At 52.0% G+C, this 18,774-nt stretch overlaps 2 protein-coding genes, 1 long non-coding RNA gene and 3 other non-coding genes across 8 annotated transcripts in view; 2 read left to right on the top strand and 4 right to left on the bottom strand.

Annotated features, from left to right (window-relative positions):
- Positions 1-1,058, top strand: part of NBN (nibrin) — a 42,365-nt gene extending 41,307 nt beyond the window's left edge. Inside the window, exon 18 of the mRNA XM_078602174.1 lies at positions 212-1,058. The gene's annotated coding sequence lies outside the window, so the exon portion shown is untranslated. The remainder of the gene's footprint in view (positions 1-211) is intronic.
- Positions 1,059-1,797: 739 nt separating this feature from the next.
- On the bottom strand, positions 1,798-8,132 carry LOC144723409 (uncharacterized). Of its 2 annotated transcripts, none has more exons than XR_013586163.1 (7): positions 7,935-8,132; positions 5,960-6,068; positions 5,365-5,436; positions 4,902-4,975; positions 3,572-3,665; positions 3,320-3,391; positions 1,798-2,472 (listed from the first exon to the last, which is right to left on the bottom strand). It is a non-coding gene; the product is annotated as an uncharacterized LOC144723409 (long non-coding RNA). The 2 variants fall into 2 exon arrangements; XR_013586164.1 differs by having other exon boundaries at positions 7,940-8,132.
- On the bottom strand, positions 3,059-3,203 carry LOC144723431 (small nucleolar RNA SNORA79). The gene has a single exon (XR_013586183.1). It is a non-coding gene; the product is annotated as a small nucleolar RNA SNORA79 (small nucleolar RNA).
- Positions 4,225-4,356, bottom strand: LOC144723430 (small nucleolar RNA SNORA3/SNORA45 family). The gene has a single exon (XR_013586182.1). It is a non-coding gene; the product is annotated as a small nucleolar RNA SNORA3/SNORA45 family (small nucleolar RNA).
- LOC144723429 (small nucleolar RNA SNORA3/SNORA45 family) lies at positions 6,730-6,861 on the bottom strand. The gene has a single exon (XR_013586181.1). It is a non-coding gene; the product is annotated as a small nucleolar RNA SNORA3/SNORA45 family (small nucleolar RNA).
- Positions 8,133-10,124: 1,992 nt separating the features above from the next.
- COG4 (component of oligomeric golgi complex 4) overlaps positions 10,125-18,774 on the top strand; it is a 29,473-nt gene continuing 20,823 nt past the window's right edge. Inside the window, exons 1-7 of one of the 2 annotated variants that reach the window (XM_078602169.1) lie at positions 10,125-10,320; positions 11,778-11,860; positions 11,974-12,088; positions 14,146-14,320; positions 15,056-15,249; positions 15,912-16,017; positions 17,787-17,944. In XM_078602169.1, the coding sequence (XP_078458295.1) occupies positions 10,177-10,320; positions 11,778-11,860; positions 11,974-12,088; positions 14,146-14,320; positions 15,056-15,249; positions 15,912-16,017; positions 17,787-17,944 (975 nt within the window). In that variant the 5' untranslated portion in view covers positions 10,125-10,176. The remainder of the gene's footprint in view (positions 10,321-11,777; positions 11,861-11,973; positions 12,089-14,145; positions 14,321-15,055; positions 15,250-15,911; positions 16,018-17,786; positions 17,945-18,774) is intronic. The other variant, XM_078602168.1, reaches the window with a different exon arrangement.

Genomic DNA, 18,774 nt, shown 5'->3' with positions numbered 1-18,774 from the left:
AAAATAAAAAGTTAATACTTATTTTTACGCGGCACCAGATGACAAGGTGGCGTCGACTGTTTATTTTGTAATAATGTTCCACGACACGGATAATTATTGTGTAACTTGGCATGCTCCCATTAACGGCCCTGATTGCTCGGCATGCGCCGTCATTGTTTATTGACTGGATTTCATGCTGAGTATGGCCGTCGGTATCACATGTGTACTGCAGGTCGTGCGTCCCAGCGAAGAGTGATGTGCGGAAGACTGGGGCGACTCCAGCCCCTCACGCCACCTGACCTGGGCCCGACTACAGAAAGACTGGGAAAGGGGAGTCCGCCAAGACTTGGCGTTACTCTCGAGTCAGTAAGGGAGTTCGCAGAGGACTTACGGGCAGTCTGTTTAACTTGTAAGCCTATTGTGAAGGCAAAAAAATAAGTCAATCCATAATTAAGGAAATAACGTTGACGTGAATATTAAGCAACCACATTGTATCTCACATCCCCACAGCTTTGCCGTCTCACTTGGAATTTCTTGAACGTTTTCTCACATCAGACCTTGCCAGCCACAGGCTGCCAGGTGGTACGAGCGTTGTCGTCGGGCCCTGGATCTCCATGCATTTCCTCCACTGTCCCTGCACCTCGAGTCTAACTAAACCCATAGCTTGTGACCGCTTGCATCTCTTTAGTTTTCTTGTGCACGTTAATATTATACAATACATGCAACACTGTAAAATAATTGGAAATTGAGAAACTCACAAATCCATGCTCCTAATAACCCATCAATTCAAAAATCTGCGGTGCCCATACTGTTTGCAGCGGCTCATCCTGAAATTCCAAAACTCACAAGATTTATTGGATCTTGCCAGGGCTGAAATCTCCAATATTCAAGTACATGGATTATAGGAAGGAAACTCGTAAAATTCACGAGGCACCGTGATGGGATGGTTGTGTTAAAGCTGTGGCTTTTGAAGCCCACCATATTTTATTAACTAAAGGCCAGGCATAAGGACGACTCTTTAACTCATGGCAAGGTCTGGTGAGTAGTGAAGTCAATATTAAATTCATGTTCACATGCTTCGTTGGGTTTCCAAGACTTATTTTCCACAATCGTGGATGCATGCACCACAGGGCCAATGGGATTCCCAAGGATGCCCTCCATCCAATTTCTTTCAGAACTGTTTCCCAGTGCCATTGAAAGTGTCACCACGCATTTTCAGATTAGAGCAGTGTTCATCACCAAGACCCCACAGGCCACCCCCAACCAACACGTGAAGACCCAATGGTGTGAAGTGTGGCAGCCCTCACACTTGTTTTGACAAGAGAGCCTCCCCTTTTGAAAATTGGTGAACTTGCGGAGGCTCAGCTATCAAAAGTCGTTTGGCTTTCCTTAATAAAGCCGCTCATGCCCATGTGCTCTCCCTGAGAGAAACCTTTGGGTCCACCACTCTGCCCAGCCGTAGAACATCAGGCCATCAGCACCTGTTGCTGGCTGCTTGCTTACCCATGAAAGCCTGGCTGAACCTCAACTCTTCTTCATGAGTCCAGCCATGATTGCAGTGGGAATGCTAATGGAGTAAATTTCAGATAATTTCAGCATTTACACGATTGTCCAATACCTAAGATTGTACATGCGGTTTTAGCTATGGGAGGAAACCCATGCAAACCAGGGACAACGCATTCTTCTGCACAGAAAGGCACCAGTCTAAAGTTAAACCCAGGCCGTTCTTGCCGACGCACAATCACGGCTCTACCTTGCCCCCAAAATTGGCTGCCCGCACTCTGCGTCCGGGATTGCAACGACACAAATCAATCCACGTCAACTCAAGGCAAATATTTATTTAAATATTACCACTCAACATTAAGTTCCATGTCGAGTTCACAGCAAGTAGAATACAATCATGGCTGCTTTACATATTTTTAATATACCACTTGAGAACCTATTCTTGGTTCTTTTGGTAAAGTCACATAGAAGGGAAATAATAAAAAGAAAACATTAAATAAACATTCCTACTTAGCATTTGCAGATAGACATCTCCTAGAGCAGGGGTCGGCAACCTACGGCTCCGGAGCCGCATGCGGCTCTTTAAGGGCTGCTTCTTGACTATATGTACGTATGTACATAGATGCATTGCGGCTCTTGAAATACTGAATTTTGTACCGAATTGGAAAGAAATGGCTCTTGTTGTTTTGGTTGCCGACCCCTGTCCTAGAGGAATGTTTAGTCAATTCCCAAGTGTTGATATAAACACGCAGCCAGGTGGCTTGGCAATAGCCATCAGCTCAAGTTTGCAGGTTCAAATCCTGGTTGGGGGTTGACTCAGCCATAACTGGCTCAGAGCTATAAACAAGCACTACCCCAATGCTCATTTGAGCAGTAAATCATTGAAGCATCTTGTTGCACCAAGGAAACAATTGTGTTCCACCAGATGTACACAGCGCCTTCAATCGCAGCAGCCACGCCTGGGTGAAATGCAGCCAACCGCAGGCTCACCTAGAAACAATGCAATGGAGACATTATTAAAGTGTTTGTTAAACAACGATTAGCAGGTATCAAGATAGAGACGCCATCGTCACCAAAGATGTCAATGCCCCCCACACACAGTCTACTCCAATGCCAGTCTTATTATAAATTGTATCCGTCAAACTATTTTTTTACCATGTAACTTTTTAAGAAACCTGGCCACAAATGATAGCCTAACAAAGTGGCTTATTCACGTGGAAACAGCCTGCCTCAGCAGCAGACCATGCTTTCCCACCTGATGACAGATGCTTGTGTTGCGCCCGAAACGTCGATTTATTTTATACCTACGTGACTTTACCGAAATAACCAAAGAGTATGGTAATTTATAGCCGTGAAACTCTAAATCCACGACATGTATACCAGGTGAGGAGGGAGTTAAAATCACCACTCTGGCACCCCACATCTCCATGCATTGCAACAGCACACTAACCAGTAAAGCAAACCCAATTCGAGTGTTGGGCGAGTATTCGCCCCATAACGTATACATGCCGCACTGCATTGGGTTACTCAGTGCCCATCCTCTGCACTGCGTTGCATAGCTCATGTTCAATGGCCAAGTTGTCCGACTTCGCAAACTTCCAAATGCCGTAGAGGGGCAGCACAACCGCCTGGCGGGCATCTAGAGTGAATCAAGCCATTTGCTCTCCGACAGAACTAAATCCTGCTGCTATGGCTTCAAGCAGCAAGAGGAACGCCTGTCGAGACAAGCTACCAGCAAGAGCTGGATATGAGGAAACAAAAGAGCTAAAAAATGCATCAACGTGTTTATTAAAGAGAGCACAGGCAGACTGGCCATTAGTGTCAGAAAGTCTCTCACCGTCTGGGAACAAGGGCTCTGGGTACCCAGATGCCGATGAGGAATGGAGGAAAGTGGCCAATGTTTCACACCCTGAGAATACAAGAGAACAACATCAGCGGTGCACAGGAAAACAGAAACCACGGAGTCCTGCATCTACCCTTGCTCAGAAGCAACAAGTAATCACAGGCAATCATGTGAAACACGGAATGCATATCAGCTCATCATGCAAGGCCAGCCCTTGGCTCTGCACTACTGTAGGGCGCTGCTCACCTGCTTGGGGGTCTCTGCGCGTGCAGGCAACGCCAGGTGCCGCCCTGCACCATCTCACCGCAGCAGCGCCAACGAATCGTTCAGCTCCTGGCAGCTGTGGGCACAGGCAGGGGGTCACCACACGCATCCTTACAGTGAACACGTCCATGACAGCAGCGTGGAGGATCACGCGGCACCCTCTCGTTACCGTCACAAGCGTTCGCATCAACAGTGGCAGCAATCTCTACACACAAGTTCAAACCGCCTCCTAATCTGTAACATGGAAATCCAATTCCGATATACACTATTACTATGCAAGTCATTGTCTGAATACACAAGTGATATCATGTTACTCAAATATATTGTGCTCCAGAGAAAATGGTCACATTCATCTATCAGGGACCAGTCTATTGAGAAGACAGCCACTGTTAACGTCTGACAAAGTGCCACTTTTACTAACCACTGAAGGACAAGGCTGAGGGGCCATAAAGGAACTATGCAGAGAAAGTGTGATAATTTTAAACAAACCACAACATTCACGGCCTCAAATCGCTCGACAGTGGAACACTACCGGATCCACGAGGACTTCATTTGAACAGAGATTGTCTGGGACTCCCTCAGGGCGGGGCAACTTAATGAACATAATTCTCCTCTGCTGCTTGAGCACAGGAGGAATATGTAGCAGGCCCGGTGACCGGCAGACTCACAACAGAGACAGCCAGTGAATAAAGGCGCGCAGATTTCTTTGCGAGTGCTTTAGCATGTGGAGGAGACGCAAACCCCAACACATGACTCTAAGCCTCACGCGACAACTCTGGGACTGACGAGCCCACACGTGAGATAATCACGCCAACACCACGTCGTTACAGCAAGCAATGCTATCCGGGAATTTCCGTAGGGAAAACGGAGAAAAGTGATAAAAGTGTCGCCCAAAACCTGGAGCCTCACAGGAACAGTGTTGCCTCTGTAAATGTGTTGAAACCGACATGGCTAGAGTCGTTATTCACAACCTTGGGACCTTAAAACGAAAATGGATTCCAGTGGAATGAAGTCACCATTCATGCACCCATTGGCAACAAACGGGCACAGTGGTCTCAGTTACCACGTGGTGTAGATATTTGCACGTTTCAGTTTTCAATATTACGAGCGCTATGGAGACACGAACCCCACCACATGACTCTAGGCCTCACACACACCCACCCCCCCTATAGCTGCAGCTCCACACATGGAATCAGCCACAACAAAATCACATCAAGGCCACTAGGCCGAGGCCTTAAGTCAAAACATTATTTCCCTGCCCGGTAGCGAAAGCAGCAACAGTGCAACGCTGCGAACCTCCAAGTTTGCTCACCTCCAACTCAATGGCCAAGCAGCGTTTTCACAGGAACGTGCATTCAAGCAGCTTCCTGACGGAGGACCACGTGCCTGCGCATGAGAAACACATGCAGAATGTGGTCAGGCTTCCAATACCATCGTGTGTGCACTTTCTGCTGGTTGCAGTTCGTGCAGGAGAAGTTTGGCATATCAAGAATGCACTCTGTATTGATAGAGCAAAAACACATGAAGTGCCAAATAATAATTGAGGGGAAATGCATTCTGGAAATAAGCGTTATACGAGTATTGCTCTATCAGAAGACCCACCATCGCGTTCACAAGGATAATGTTATTGAACCTCAGTTTCAGTTACTAAATGGACACCCATTCGACCACTTATCCATAGCAGAGCACAGAAAGCCACGAAACTGGAGGCCAACCATTATACAAGCTTAGGAAGTGACAGTGGCTGCATACTGTATGTAAACAAAGTCTCTTACCGTCTGGGAACAAGGACTCGGCATACCCAGACGCCGATGAGGAACGGAGAAACGCGGCCGAGGGTTCACGTCCTGAAAGTACAAGGGAACGTCAGCGGTGCACAGGCAAACGCAACCGCAGGTGATCCGGCATCTGCCCTTGCTCAGAAGCAACAAGTAATCACAGGCAATCATGTGAAACACGGAATGCATATCAGCTCATCATGCAAGGGCGGCCCTTGGCTCGGTGCTGCAAAATTCTATAAAATCGGACACCGACGAAATCAGCGATCTGCCCATACAAGTCGGCGTGGTGTTGCCTGAAGGGGCATGTCTTTGCCCATATACGGTCCGGTGGATCGTGGTAATTGTATAGATTTTGCTCAGTCGATCCGGCAAGCCAGCTCAAAGTTGATCGTACTTTGTGGGTTAATCGGTGTCGATCCCGTGCCAATAGATCCATGGATCGAGTGATCCCATCGGTTTGTGTAGCGTTGTGCGACATGCTCGCCTTATTTTGATTGGCTAATATCTGCGCTATAGGCGATTCCATCGAAGTAGTCCATCAACTGCGTTACAGCCCCAGTGCAGGGCGCCGGTGCAGGGCGCCGCTCACCTGCTGGGGTCTCTGCGCACGCAGGCGGCACCAGGTCCCGGGCCTGCACCATCCCACCGCAGCCACGCCGACGACTTGTTCATAGCTTGTTTATAATAGCGCGTGGCGACTGTGGGCAGGCAGGGGGGGGGGGGTCAACCACACACCGGCGAGAGGGACAGGCCACACATTACAGTCCACCACCACCACGCAGACGGTGACGCTTGCCCGGGAAAGCCGCGGAGTCTCAAGACTCGCTGTCAGGAGGGTCCTTGCCAAGTGTTCACGCTTGGAACGATGTTTATCCGATGACCTGTGAAGCTTTTTTTCACAGAGCAATTTGCCGGCTATTTCTCAGAATCAAGCTGTTTAGCTATTGGCGGAAACCCACCATGCAGCAAGGTGGAGTGAGAATACAAACTGCACAAATAAAAGTGCTCGAGTCCGGAATTTAACTCGGCCAACTTGTTGCGAGGCACGAGATGCCACCACCCTTCATTGTCAAGGGACGGTGGGCGTCGCGGTGGCTGGGAGATGGCAACCACCTCGCCCGATATGCAGGTCGTGGGTTTGATCCCGACCCTGACGCCTGCTCCATGTTGAGAGTCTGCGTCTCTCTCCCCGTGGTCGCTTGGCCCTACGGGGTTTCCCCTCCACATTTAGAAACACGTGTTTAGGCTGCTATACATTTCCAAAGCCACTTTGAGCTATCACTCGTGACGAGGTCGCTTCTGAAATGTATCTACACAGCTCAGTGGGCCTTGCCTGATAAAATAAGTGTCGCTTTAGTTTATTGTAGCAGGCCCGGTGACCGGCAGACTCACGACAGAGGCAGCCAGTGAATAAAGGCGCGCAGATTTCTCTGCGAGTGCTTTAGCATGTGGAGGAGACGCAAACCCCAACACATGACTCTAAGCCTCGCGCGACAACTCTGAATTACGAGCCCACGTGAGATAATCACGCCAACACCACGTCCTTACAGCAAGCGATGCTATCCGGGAATTTCCGTAGGGAAAACGGAGAAAAGTGTCGCCCAAAACCTGGAGCCTCACAGGAACAGTGTTGCCTCTGTAAATGTGTTGAAACCGACACGGCTAGAGTCGTTATTCACAACCTTGGGACCTTAATACGAAAATGGATTCCAGTGGAATGAAGTCGCCATTCATGCACCCATTGGTCTCAGTTACCACGTGGTGTAGATATTTGCACGTTTCAGTTTTAAATATTTTATTCCGTTCATTTCCCCAAGCAAACCTCGCCGAATCTCAAGAATATTTTTTCAGGAGAGTCCTGCAGGTTTCCCCAGAAGGGGCCAAGTATCTGCTACGCACTAACATTTTTTGCGGTTAAATTTTTCAAATTGGGCAGATGTGGTCCATGACGCCGCCACACAATGGCCTCGCTCTCGAGAACGACGTCACGGAGTCTTTAACGTCCACCGTCATCGAATCGCCGCTACACCCCATGGTGTAGCACCCGCGGTGTAGCGGCCTCTGGGGTCGATCTGCCGTCTCCCCGCGACCACAAAGCGGCAACCGCGAGGCCACTGCCCACGTGGCATTGCTGCGCGGCAAACCGGTAACCGCCGGGTTTGTCGCGAGGTTTTTAAGCGGTTACCAGTTTTGTAAAACATTTTTATAACCCAACTAACCCCGCAGTGCGCTTGAAAGGCAATAACGCGCATTCGCCAAGTTTCATTTTTAACCTCCCGAGCTTGAAACAATCCGCTTTGGGGTACACGGATTTTAAGTTGCGTTCTTACTGGGTAATCGTTTACAAAATAATCGTCCGCAGGTCTCGTCGAGACGGAGGGGGGGGGGGCATCGGATTGCGGCTCTGGCGGGTAGGCCGCGCTGTGCCGGGGGGGGCGTCCTGGCGCGGTCCCCGGTGCTAAACAGATTCAGCAACTTCCGAACAGCAGCTCGAGATCACGGTGAAGGTCCACACGGGCGCTCTAGCACAGAGCACGGGGGGGGGGGGGGGGCTTCTCTCTCACCTCACCACGGCGCGTTCAGAGTCCTCGTGTCGCCTCGTACCCAGGCCGCGTGTACCCATGTCGCGTCTCTCGCCTCGTGTCTCCGTCTCTCTACCCTCGTCTCTCTCTCTCAGTGTCTGCGTCTCTCGCCCCGTGTCTCCCCTCTCCCAGTGTCTCTCTCCCAACCCCCTCTCAGTGTCCCCGTCGCAAAGAGAGCGTCTCCCCACGCGGCGATCCGTTTTATATCCCTCCCAGCACGCCGCGCTTCGCGATGACGCCCGATAGAGGGCGTGTCGATGCCGCGTGCGCGGTGACGCCCGATAGAGGGCGTGTCGATGCCGCGTGCGCGGTGACGCCCATAGAGGGCGTGTCGATGCCCGATAGAGGGCGTGTCGATGCCGCGTGCGCGGTGACGCCCGATAGAGGGCGTGTCGATGCCGCGTGCGCGGTGACGCCCGATAGAGGGCGTGTCGATGCCGCGTGCGCGGTGACGCCCGATAGAGGGCGTGTCGATGCCGCGTCGCGGTGACGCCCATAGAGGGCGTGTCGATGCCGCGTCGCGGTGACGCCCATAGAGGGCGTGTCGATGCCGCGTCGCGGTGACGCCCATAGAGGGCGTGTCGATGCCGCGCGTCGCGGTGACGCCCATAGAGGGCGTGTCGATGCCGCGCGTCGCGGTGACGCCCATAGAGGGCGTGTCGATGCCGCGCGTCGCGGTGACGCCCATAGAGGGCGTGTCGATGCCGCGCGTCGCGGTGACGCCCATAGAGGGCGTGTCGATGCCGCGCGTCGCGGTGACGCCCATAGAGGGCGTGTCGATGCCGCGCGTCGCGGTGACGCCCATAGAGGGCGTGTCGATGCCGCGCGTCGCGGTGACGCCCATAGAGGGCGTGTCGATGCCGCGCGTCGCGGTGACGCCCATAGAGGGCGTGTCGATGCCGCGCGTCGCGGTGACGCCCATAGAGGGCGTGTCGATGCCGCGCGTCGCGGTGACGCCCATAGAGGGCGTGTCGATGCCGCGCGTCGCGGTGACGCCCATAGAGGGCGTGTCGATGCCGCGCGTCGCGGTGACGCCCATAGAGGGCGTGTCGATGCCGCGCGTCGCGGTGACGCCCGATAGAGGGCGTGTCGATGCCGCGCGTCGCGGTGACGCCCGATAGAGGGCGTGTCGATGCCGCGCGTCGCGGTGACGCCCGATAGAGGGCGTGTCGATGCCGCGTGCGCGGTGACGCCCGATAGAGGGCGTGTCGATGCCGCGTCGCGGTGACGCCCGATAGAGGGCGTGTCGATGCCGCGTCGCGGTGACGCCCGATAGAGGGCGTGTCGATGCCGCGTCGCGGTGACGCCCGATAGAGGGCGTGTCGATGCCGCGTCGCGGTGACGCCCGATAGAGGGCGTGTCGATGCCGCGTCGCGGTGACGCCCGATAGAGGGCGTGTCGATGCCGCGTCGCGGTGACGCCCGATAGAGGGCGTGTCGATGCCGCGCGTCGCGGTGACGCCCATAGAGGGCGTGTCGATGCCGCGCGTCGCGGTGACGCCCATAGAGGGCGTGTCGATGCCGCGCGTCGCGGTGACGCCCATAGAGGGCGTGTCGATGCCGCGCGTCGCGGTGACGCCCATAGAGGGCGTGTCGATGCCGCGCGTCGCGGTGACGCCCATAGAGGGCGTGTCGATGCCGCGCGTCGCGGTGACGCCCATAGAGGGCGTGTCGATGCCGCGCGTCGCGGTGACGCCCATAGAGGGCGTGTCGATGCCGCGCGTCGCGGTGACGCCCATAGAGGGCGTGTCGATGCCGCGCGTCGCGGTGACGCCCATAGAGGGCGTGTCGATGCCGCGCGTCGCGGTGACGCCCATAGAGGGCGTGTCGATGCCGCGCGTCGCGGTGACGCCCATAGAGGGCGTGTCGATGCCGCGCGTCGCGGTGACGCCCATAGAGGGCGTGTCGATGCCGCGCGTCGCGGTGACGCCCATAGAGGGCGTGTCGATGCCGCGCGTCGCGGTGACGCCCATAGAGGGCGTGTCGATGCCGCGCGTCGCGGTGACGCCCATAGAGGGCGTGTCGATGCCGCGCGTCGCGGTGACGCCCATAGAGGGCGTGTCGATGCCGCGCGTCGCGGTGACGCCCATAGAGGGCGTGTCGATGCCGCGCGTCGCGGTGACGCCCATAGAGGGCGTGTCGATGCCGCGCGTCGCGGTGACGCCATCGCGCACGAGGAAACGCTCCGTGGCCTGCGCGGTGACGTCACCACGCAGGGAAGCGCGATGGCGGCGGCCTCTGCTTCCACGTCGCACCGCGACCGGGCCGCCTTCACCTCCTCGTCCTCCGCGCTGTCGTGGGAGGCGATGCGCGGCCTGGCCGAGCTCGGGCAACTGCAGCGCGACTACGAGCGCCTGTGTCGCGACGAGGTGCCCGCTGACGCGGGGCCAGCCCGGCGGTCGCGCGTTCGCAGCGTTGAGATTCGCGGTTCCATTCCGACCGGCCGCCCCGGTTAATGCTGCGGATGTATCATCGTCGTCGTCAACATAGTTATTGTTGTTATTTCACTCGTTTACCCGGGAAATCTCTGCAGAGTCCTCAAGACTCTTGTTCAGGAGGCTCCTGCCGAGTTGTTCGCAGTAGGGGGCGATGTTGCTGCTGCTTCTGCCGTCTGATCCCAGTGGAGTAATTAGCAGGCTCATGTTTAGCGTTGGGAGGTTTGGCCCAAGCAGTTACAATTGTGTTCGTTATTAACCACAAGAGACGCGCTCTCCGGAGAACTCGGACCGCTGTCTAACCGTGGATGTTAAAGACTCCGTGACGTCGTGCGATGATGAGTTGGCCGTGACGACTCCCAAACCACTATCGCGGGGAAGCGGCAACCATTACCCTCCCCGTTGCGAAGACGGAGCACGGCCCCGCACCAAACCACAACTCGCCGGTCACCACTCTCCCGATGCTCACCGAACTCCACTTGGCACGAGCGCCCCTCACAACCCCGCACTGTCGTTCGTGCATTGCAGCCAGCAGCAGGATGTGACCCACTCGTGGCAATTATCAAGCGGCGGTGACTGCTTTTATACTTGAGTTACACGCGATGGGGCGTGCATGCCGAGTTCAGGTTTGACACCAAAGATCCCGAGCTCTCGCTGCTCTCGGCGCGTCAAACGTGGCTGAAGTCGATGCTGTGACAAGACTGCACGCATGGCACCGACCCTTGATCAGCATCCCCTTCCCCATTGCCCCTGCCCTTCCACATTGCCCCTGCCATTGACCCTGCCCTTCCCCATTGTCCCTGCCCTTCCACATTGACCCTGCTCTTCCCCATTGACCCTGCCCTTCCCCATTGCCCCTGCCCTTCCCCATTGACCCTGCCCTTCCCCATTGCCCCTGCCCTTCCCCATTGCCCCTGCCCTTCAACAGCCCTGTCCACCACCTGGGTCAGTGGCTTAAAACTACCATCAAGGTCGTTGGCTATAGACCACAAAATTGAGTTGGAATGAGCCCTCATTAGGCGAGTGTATTGTGTCATTGGGTGAGTGGGCGACACAGTGGGTGGAAGATATCTACCTCGCCTGGTATACAGGAGGTCATAGGTTCGATCCCGACCCAGATGGCTGCTATATATTTGGAGTTTTCACGTCTCTCTCCCTGTGGTTGCCTGGATTTTTCTCCGGATCCTCTGGTTTATCCCTCCACATTTAGAAACATGCATTTAAATTATTTGGCTGCTATGAGTTTCCACATGATAAGCCACTTCGTTGATCTATCATTTGTGGCCAGGTCGCTTTTGAACAATAGCTATATATCTCAGTGGGTCTTACCTGGTAATATAAAACATAATTTATTGTTTTAGTTTATAGAGTATTATGTCGACGGACTGCAGGAAGAAGTCACAGCTGAACTGGACTCATTGCTGGAGAAGCAGAGTGGATTGGAGTCAAAAATGGGCTCTCTGCATCGCATGCGGTGAGTGTAGCTCTCATTTATAACCTTTAAATATAGATTAACATTTCAAATGCATAGTGTATGTTACAGTTTTTTACGTACAATACAATGCTTCTGGCGCTGCCATCTGTCAGACCAAACCTGCAGCTGATTGAGGGGGATGCCTCTCAGCTCGCTGGAATGATCAACTTCACCTGCAACCTGGCCGAGAACATCAGCAGCAAAGTCCGCCAGCTGGACCTGGCCAAGGTGTGGGCACGCCTGGGCACACAGCATCCCCACCCACACCCTGCAGCAAGTGTCCCTGCTGACTGCACGATGGGTTTGAACTCTCAACACAACGGTGCAATGCATGAATTGGCTCAGGTTATTCTATGTTGGCAATGCTGCGTAAGAAGCGTTTCACCCAGTTCGTGATAAATGAGTGTCGGTTCCATCGTGCGAAAGCGGCGGAGCAGATGCAAGGAGTCGGAGCACAGGAATTTATCTTTGGTGACCAATCGGGCGCCGATCCATTTGACAGATGCATGTGTGTGTTAGCGTGACTTGAAGAGGTGTTACTGTTTACACGTGTGCACGCAGGTACACAAAGATGCAAATATCTCTAGCCTTAACAGACTGTTGGGGCAAGGTCCATTAGCAAGCACTTATGAAGGCCAACACGGCACATGGGAAAGGTAGTGTGGTCAGCACCATGCCCAGCTGACTTCGCCTCCCCATTGGTGACATTGTCACACTGCACTAGGTATTCATCAAGGCTGAGTCGACCAAGAGGAGGCCAGGGATTTTTGTCACTGATGCATAGCAGACTAGGTTAAAAAAAGAACGGTAATTTCAACATTCCGCATTTTTCCTAACTGTCACTGAGTGGCCAATGTTTTCCTCCTCACAAATAAACCTTGACTTAAAGCTTTTGTGACTGCAGGAATTCATATTATTTCGGTAAAGTCACGAAAATAGAAACAATAATTACGATAAAATAATAAAAATTCAAATAAAGTGAATAAAAATTAATACAAATATCACGACGTTTCGATGGCAACACAAGCAATCGTCATCAGGAGAAAAAAAGAGGGAGAAAGCTGCTGAGGCAGGCTGTTTTAAAGGTTTGAAATGGCTGTAGCTCAAGGGTCATAAACGAAGTGGGCGGGGCTAGTGATGTTAAAGTGAAAGATGAGCCTGTCAATGTAAGATCGCAGAGCTACCCCCACGACAGGGGCATGGAGGCTGCCACTGCACCGTGAGAGATGAGCCTGTCAATGTAAGGTCGCAGAGCTACCCACACGACGGGGGCGTGGAGGCTGCCACTGCACCGTGAGAGATGAGCCTGTCAATGTAAGGTCGCAGAGCCGCCGCCACACCGAGGACGCGAGCGACGGCGGCTGTGCCAGTGCGAGACATCCAACCTGTCAATTTAAAATCAGAGAGTCGAAAATAATCGCCAACATCGGAAGGTAGGATGGAAACATCACAGCCAGTTATGACTTAAACTGGTTAACAACGTCTTTCTAATGATTGCTCAGTTTGTACCCATCTTCTCGGTTGAAATTGTCTGTGTCTATATATCTGGATGGCTTCATGAACGAATCTTTGTTGATAGTCCGTGGGTTTGCAGAGTACCTTCGTCTTGGAGAAATCAATTTCGTGTGAGCCCACCGCATAAAAAAATGTGATTTTTTTTTTCTATTTATCTGACTTTACCGAAAGACCCAAGGAATATATTAAACCTGTTAAATTACTTTACCGAAAGACCCAAAGAATACATTAAACCTGTTGTTAAATGACCCTGTATTTTAACACATGCTTACACGCATGCAACAACAACTGCTATTTGCTTCTTTCAGGGGGTGAACAATGAAGCAAATAAAAATCAAAACAAAAACAACGGTCATAATAGGTTTTCCCCCTTTTTTCTGGCAACAAAACAGGTGTAAAAAACGGTGTTATATTACAAATAAAAAACTGCACAAACGTAATATTAAATAAAATACATTTCGTTTGGCTCAATTTACTTTAAGAAATTACAGTAAAATGATTGAAACATCAATTGGTGTCACTATTACGTGAATAATAATTTGGCACATCTGGTATTCACACCATTGTTATAGAGAAAGGGGATCACGGAGGAAGGCACTGCAGCATTTCTCAGACACAGCCTGCAGTGGTTTCACAGTAGGAGTGGTGGTGCAACTGCTGTGTCTAATCCCAATTGAGTGAGCGTTGTGTATGCAAACAGACAACGGTATACACGTGAAATACATCGACTGCAAGTGAAGTGCGGCGCGCATGTGTGTATGTGTGCACAGACGCGCGTGTACCAGGCGATCCAGCGCGTGGACGATATCCTGGACCTGGCACTGTGCACCGACGGGGTGCAGGCCGCTCTCAACAGCGAGGACTACGAGACGGCCGCGGGCCACGTTCACCGCTTCCTCTCGCTGGACAAGTCCGTGCTAGAAATGAGTCGCGACGGCAGGGACGGTGAGAGGCCTCTCCCACCTTGGGTTCTCTTCTCGACACCGCTCATGTGTCTTCAGCGTGCAGAACGGTGCACAACATAGCGTGGGGGCATTGCGAGGGGGTATGTGCAGTTATTAAGCTATTGCTCATTTCATAAAGATCAGAATAAGAATATTTATACTGGAGGAATCCAATGAGCTGTTAAGCTCTTTATCACAGATGTCCAGTAAGGTATGAGGCGCTGCACTGATCTGTAGGTTGTAGTTATACAGACCTTTACACCTGACACCCTCGCTTGCTGACCTGCTTGTGTTTCCTGTATTAGAGACCAATTCGTGTTTTGGATGCCGTAACAAATGGAACTAATGTGACTATCGAGTAATTTTTGCCTTTCTATTTTTTCATGGGTGGCAGGGTGACGCAGTGATAGTACTTGTGCCTCAGGGCTAGAAGGTCCTGAGTTCAATTCCCGGCTCGGGCGCCTTTCTGTGTGAAGTTTGTATGTCCTCCCCCTGTTCTGCATGGTTTTCCTTCAAGTTATTCGGTTTCCTCCCATAGCTAAAAAAACATTGTAATGCTGAAAAATTTCACAGAGCAACATTGTCCCCTCCTGTGAAGGCTTCGCAAAACCTTCCTCAAATAACTTTCCTGGGTAAGCAAGCGTAGAAACAAATATTAATAATGAAAATATAACAAGTGATTCGGTAATGATGCTCGCTCTGAACACGGCGCCATGTGCCATCGTTTTTAAACCAGGTGGGATGGCGGACACAAACCTCGGCCTGCTGCAAGACGCCGAGAAGAAACTGAAGGCCATCGTGGTGGTGCGGTTTGACGCGGCCATAAAGGAGGGAAACCTTCCGCAAGTGGAGCGCTTCTTCAAGATCTTCCCCCTGCTGGGCCTTCACGACGAAGGCCTCAGCAAGTTTGCGCAGTACCTCTGTGCCCAGGTGCGCCATTGCCACCCGGCTGAGATGCCAACTTCTCCTGAAGCCTGTCAATGCTGCGGGGATGGACGTTGTTACTTTTGCATGAGCTATGTGACATGGCCCATCGTTAACACGTTCGCCTGTTGATGCGAGGGTCGCAGTTGATGTTCAAGATGCAGTGATGTCTGTCAAAGAACACACCTTCGTGTGTGTCGGTGTTATGGCTCAAACTTCTCAAATTAGACAAAATGCTTGCAAACCACGTGATTGGGAGGCACAACAATCATCACCCCCAACTCTGACAACTTAGCAAAACCCTGAAAAAGAGTTGGGACTCGGGCTGTCGTGGGTAAGCAAGTATAATAATTATAAAGGTGCAATTGGCAGCGATGTATGTATGTTGAACTTCATTCTCACCATACGTAGCCAACCGTGCTCATTGATGGGCATGCTGTTTGTCCAGATACATAACATGGGCCCTAAACTAAATAAGCAGAGGGCCATGCCGTCAGTGCCACCGATTAGATATCCATCTTATTGGCACTTCAAACACATCCCAATGCTTATCAGTGTGAGTTTGTGCATGCGAATGGTGTGATTAGCCACTGACACACACCTGGGGCTGTGACAAGCTTTTCCCACGTGAGACCAATGGTCCTGGCTCTTGCCGTGTGGCTGTGCAGGTCGCCATCAAGGCAGAGGAGAACCTGCAGCTCGCCATGACCACGGATGTGGGCGATAAGCGAGCCGGTGTCATTTTTGCAGACACCCTCACCCTGCTCTTTGAAGGTGCGAGGGAGTGAGGGGGGGGGCCTTCATACAGCGGGTGATGCCAATGATGCCAGGATAGAGATGTTTGATAATATAGGAGGATTGTTTGTCTTTATCAAGTTCATTAACACATTTGGCTTCGTTATTTTTCTCGTATTTCTGCCTTTTCCAAAATTGCTGGATAGTTTTGCTTTTATACATGAAATGACATGATGACACCTGCTGGCTGGGAAAGGGAAGCACGGGTATGGGCACCGCTAAAGACAACATCCAATCTGGAAGGGAGAGGTATCTGGGGCAAAGGTAATAGGCGGGGTTGGCCGAAATGCTCGGGAACCTGCTCGAAGGTTCCACGAGAGGGCATGGCCGGAGGTGGAGCCTAGCCGTGCCTGGGGAGATACAGTATAAGCGGGGACAGATCAGGGCTCGGGGTTGGTGTGTGGATTCTTGGGTCCGGACTGCGTCGCTCTCTCCGTCGTCCGGCCACGTGGAAGATCCCCTGCGGGCTTCCATCGCCATCCTCGTCACGCCACCAGCCAGCGGCGTAGCCGAGTGAGGGCGGTGGAACCACGCCGAGTGATCGGCCGTGTGTGTAGCCAGTAGAGACGTAAATATCTCAGTGTGTACTCAGAGTGAGAAGGATCAGGTTGGCCCGTGTTGTGCCCGTGTCAGAATAAAGAAGTACCCTCTACACGACGTGTCGCGGAAGTCGCTCATTACATTGGAGTCAGAAGTGGTTAAAAAAATATATTAAACAGAAGAACTTGTGTTAAACAGCGAAGATTTTAGTATGTCCAAACATCAGAAGAAACGGAACCCACCTGTGGCGCCTTCCGACGATGAAAATGCGACCCAAGACCTCCTGCCGACCCCGGGAACCGTGGTCCCGGTTATTGAAACCACGGTGGGGTAGTTGGCGGTCGATCCAGACGCAGCATCTCCGCACCAGCAGCCCGAAGACGGCTGGAAGAAGGTGCCGGAGCAGCTGGACTTGTTGCTCGTCACGGAGACTGCGGTGGTGGGGCGCTCAGCGCTACACATAGACCGAGCAGGCACCTTTTCTTGCCTAGATGGCCAGCAGGTCTCTCTGAGCGAGGCCATCCAGGCGAGAGGGGAGGGCAGGGGTTTGGGCCTCCCAGCCTCTTATTAGTGCACGAGATTTGAGTTAAATGGTTCAGTAACATGCCACTGTGGTGCAAAACTGAAATCAATAAAGTTTCAGGGTTAAGATGTTCCAGAATATTTCAAGAATGTAGCAAAGTCACACACCTAAAAGTTGTACCATTTAACTTCAAATTTTGTGGGCGGTGATTATGTTGCTTGTGGTCTGTGATCCAGCACTTGTGGAGGCAGCAAGAGTTGGTGGATCAGACAAATTTTGTGAAGCTCCCTACCCGTGGGGCTCGAGCAACTTGCTTAATCGCCATCTTATGGGGATGGAGTATTGTCAGCCTCACATTCGTGGATTTTCTCCGGGAGCTCCAGTTTCCTCCCACACGTATAAATACTCATTACTTGGCTGAAAACATCTTCATATATAGAGGATTGCAGAGCTTGGGCATTTATTGGCACAGGCTCACTGCCTGGCTGCCTTCCTGCTTGTCTGATTCCTCACGCCTCTGAGTCAGCTTCAAGAGCGAGCGAAAACTGTGTTACAAGTCTTAATTATTATCATTGCTTACACCTATCTACCTCGGGTTGGGTGCCAACCCTCTGTAAGGCGTGGCCGGATAAAGGCACAGGTCTACACGCGTAGCCTAATAACGTGAACGTTTCGTTGGCTGCAGGAATCGCTCGCATAGTGGAAACGCACCAGCCCATCGTGGAGACGTTCTACGGGCCCGGCCGCCTGTTTGTCCTGCTCAAGCACCTGCAGGGGGAGTGTGACCGGCAGGTGCAGCGCGTCATCGACAGATTCACGGAGCATCGTCACTACGAGCAGAAGGTGGGTCCTCAACTACAGCCCCATCTGGACGAAGATTGCTGCTCATCGCTTTGAACAGCCCTCCCCCTCTCTCATTCAAAGTTGGTGATTTCATGCTCAAATGAGCATTGGTGCAGTACTCAGCTGCTCTATACTGCCCTGAGCCAGTGGCGAAAAATTTGTATTCCTACTTCTGGGAAAAGTAACCGTAGGACAAATGCCGTTGACTTCCCCACAAAGTGGTAAGCATTGTATCAACCCCAGAGGGATGATGGGCTGAGTCAACCTCCAAACAGGATGTTAACTCGCATCCTTCCGTTCGTGGGCCACTCGCTTGACTACTGAGCCACCTGTCCAGAGTCCTCAATTACTGACTCTGAAAACCTAAAACGCAATGTTTGATTCCCACTAATCGTGGTTCCTGTCAACTCCCCTTCTATGAGAGAGAAGGGTGCTCTTTGCGTCTCACTGAGACCAACTATGTCGCAATTTAACAATATCCCAGATTATTTCTCTTGGTCTCTCCAGTTAAACAGAGTTTGATTGTCCAGATAGATTCCACGTGTTGTATGTAGTATGGTCAAATCGAACAGGTCCCCTGTTCTTACCCAGTGATTCCATTTTTTATCCTAATCACGGATCAGAAACATAAATGCTGAAAAAGTACGCAAAGGAGCACGGAGAAACGCACACTTGTATGTATTTCGATTTAAAGCTTTCGTGACTGCAGGGATTCATCTTCTTGGTTCTTTCGGTAAAGTCACGTAGAAGGGAAGTAATAAAATAATAAAAATAAAACATAATAAAATTATTCTCACGACGTTTCGGCCACAACGCAAGCAGCCGTCCTC

The sequence above is a fragment of the Lampetra planeri genome, chromosome 17 (assembly GCF_965212315.1).
Source record: "Lampetra planeri chromosome 17, kcLamPlan1.2.h2, whole genome shotgun sequence".
NCBI lineage: Eukaryota > Metazoa > Chordata > Hyperoartia > Petromyzontiformes > Petromyzontidae > Lampetra > Lampetra planeri.
Note: the sequence above shows the minus strand (reverse complement) of the source record. Positions and strands in the feature narration are given on the sequence as shown.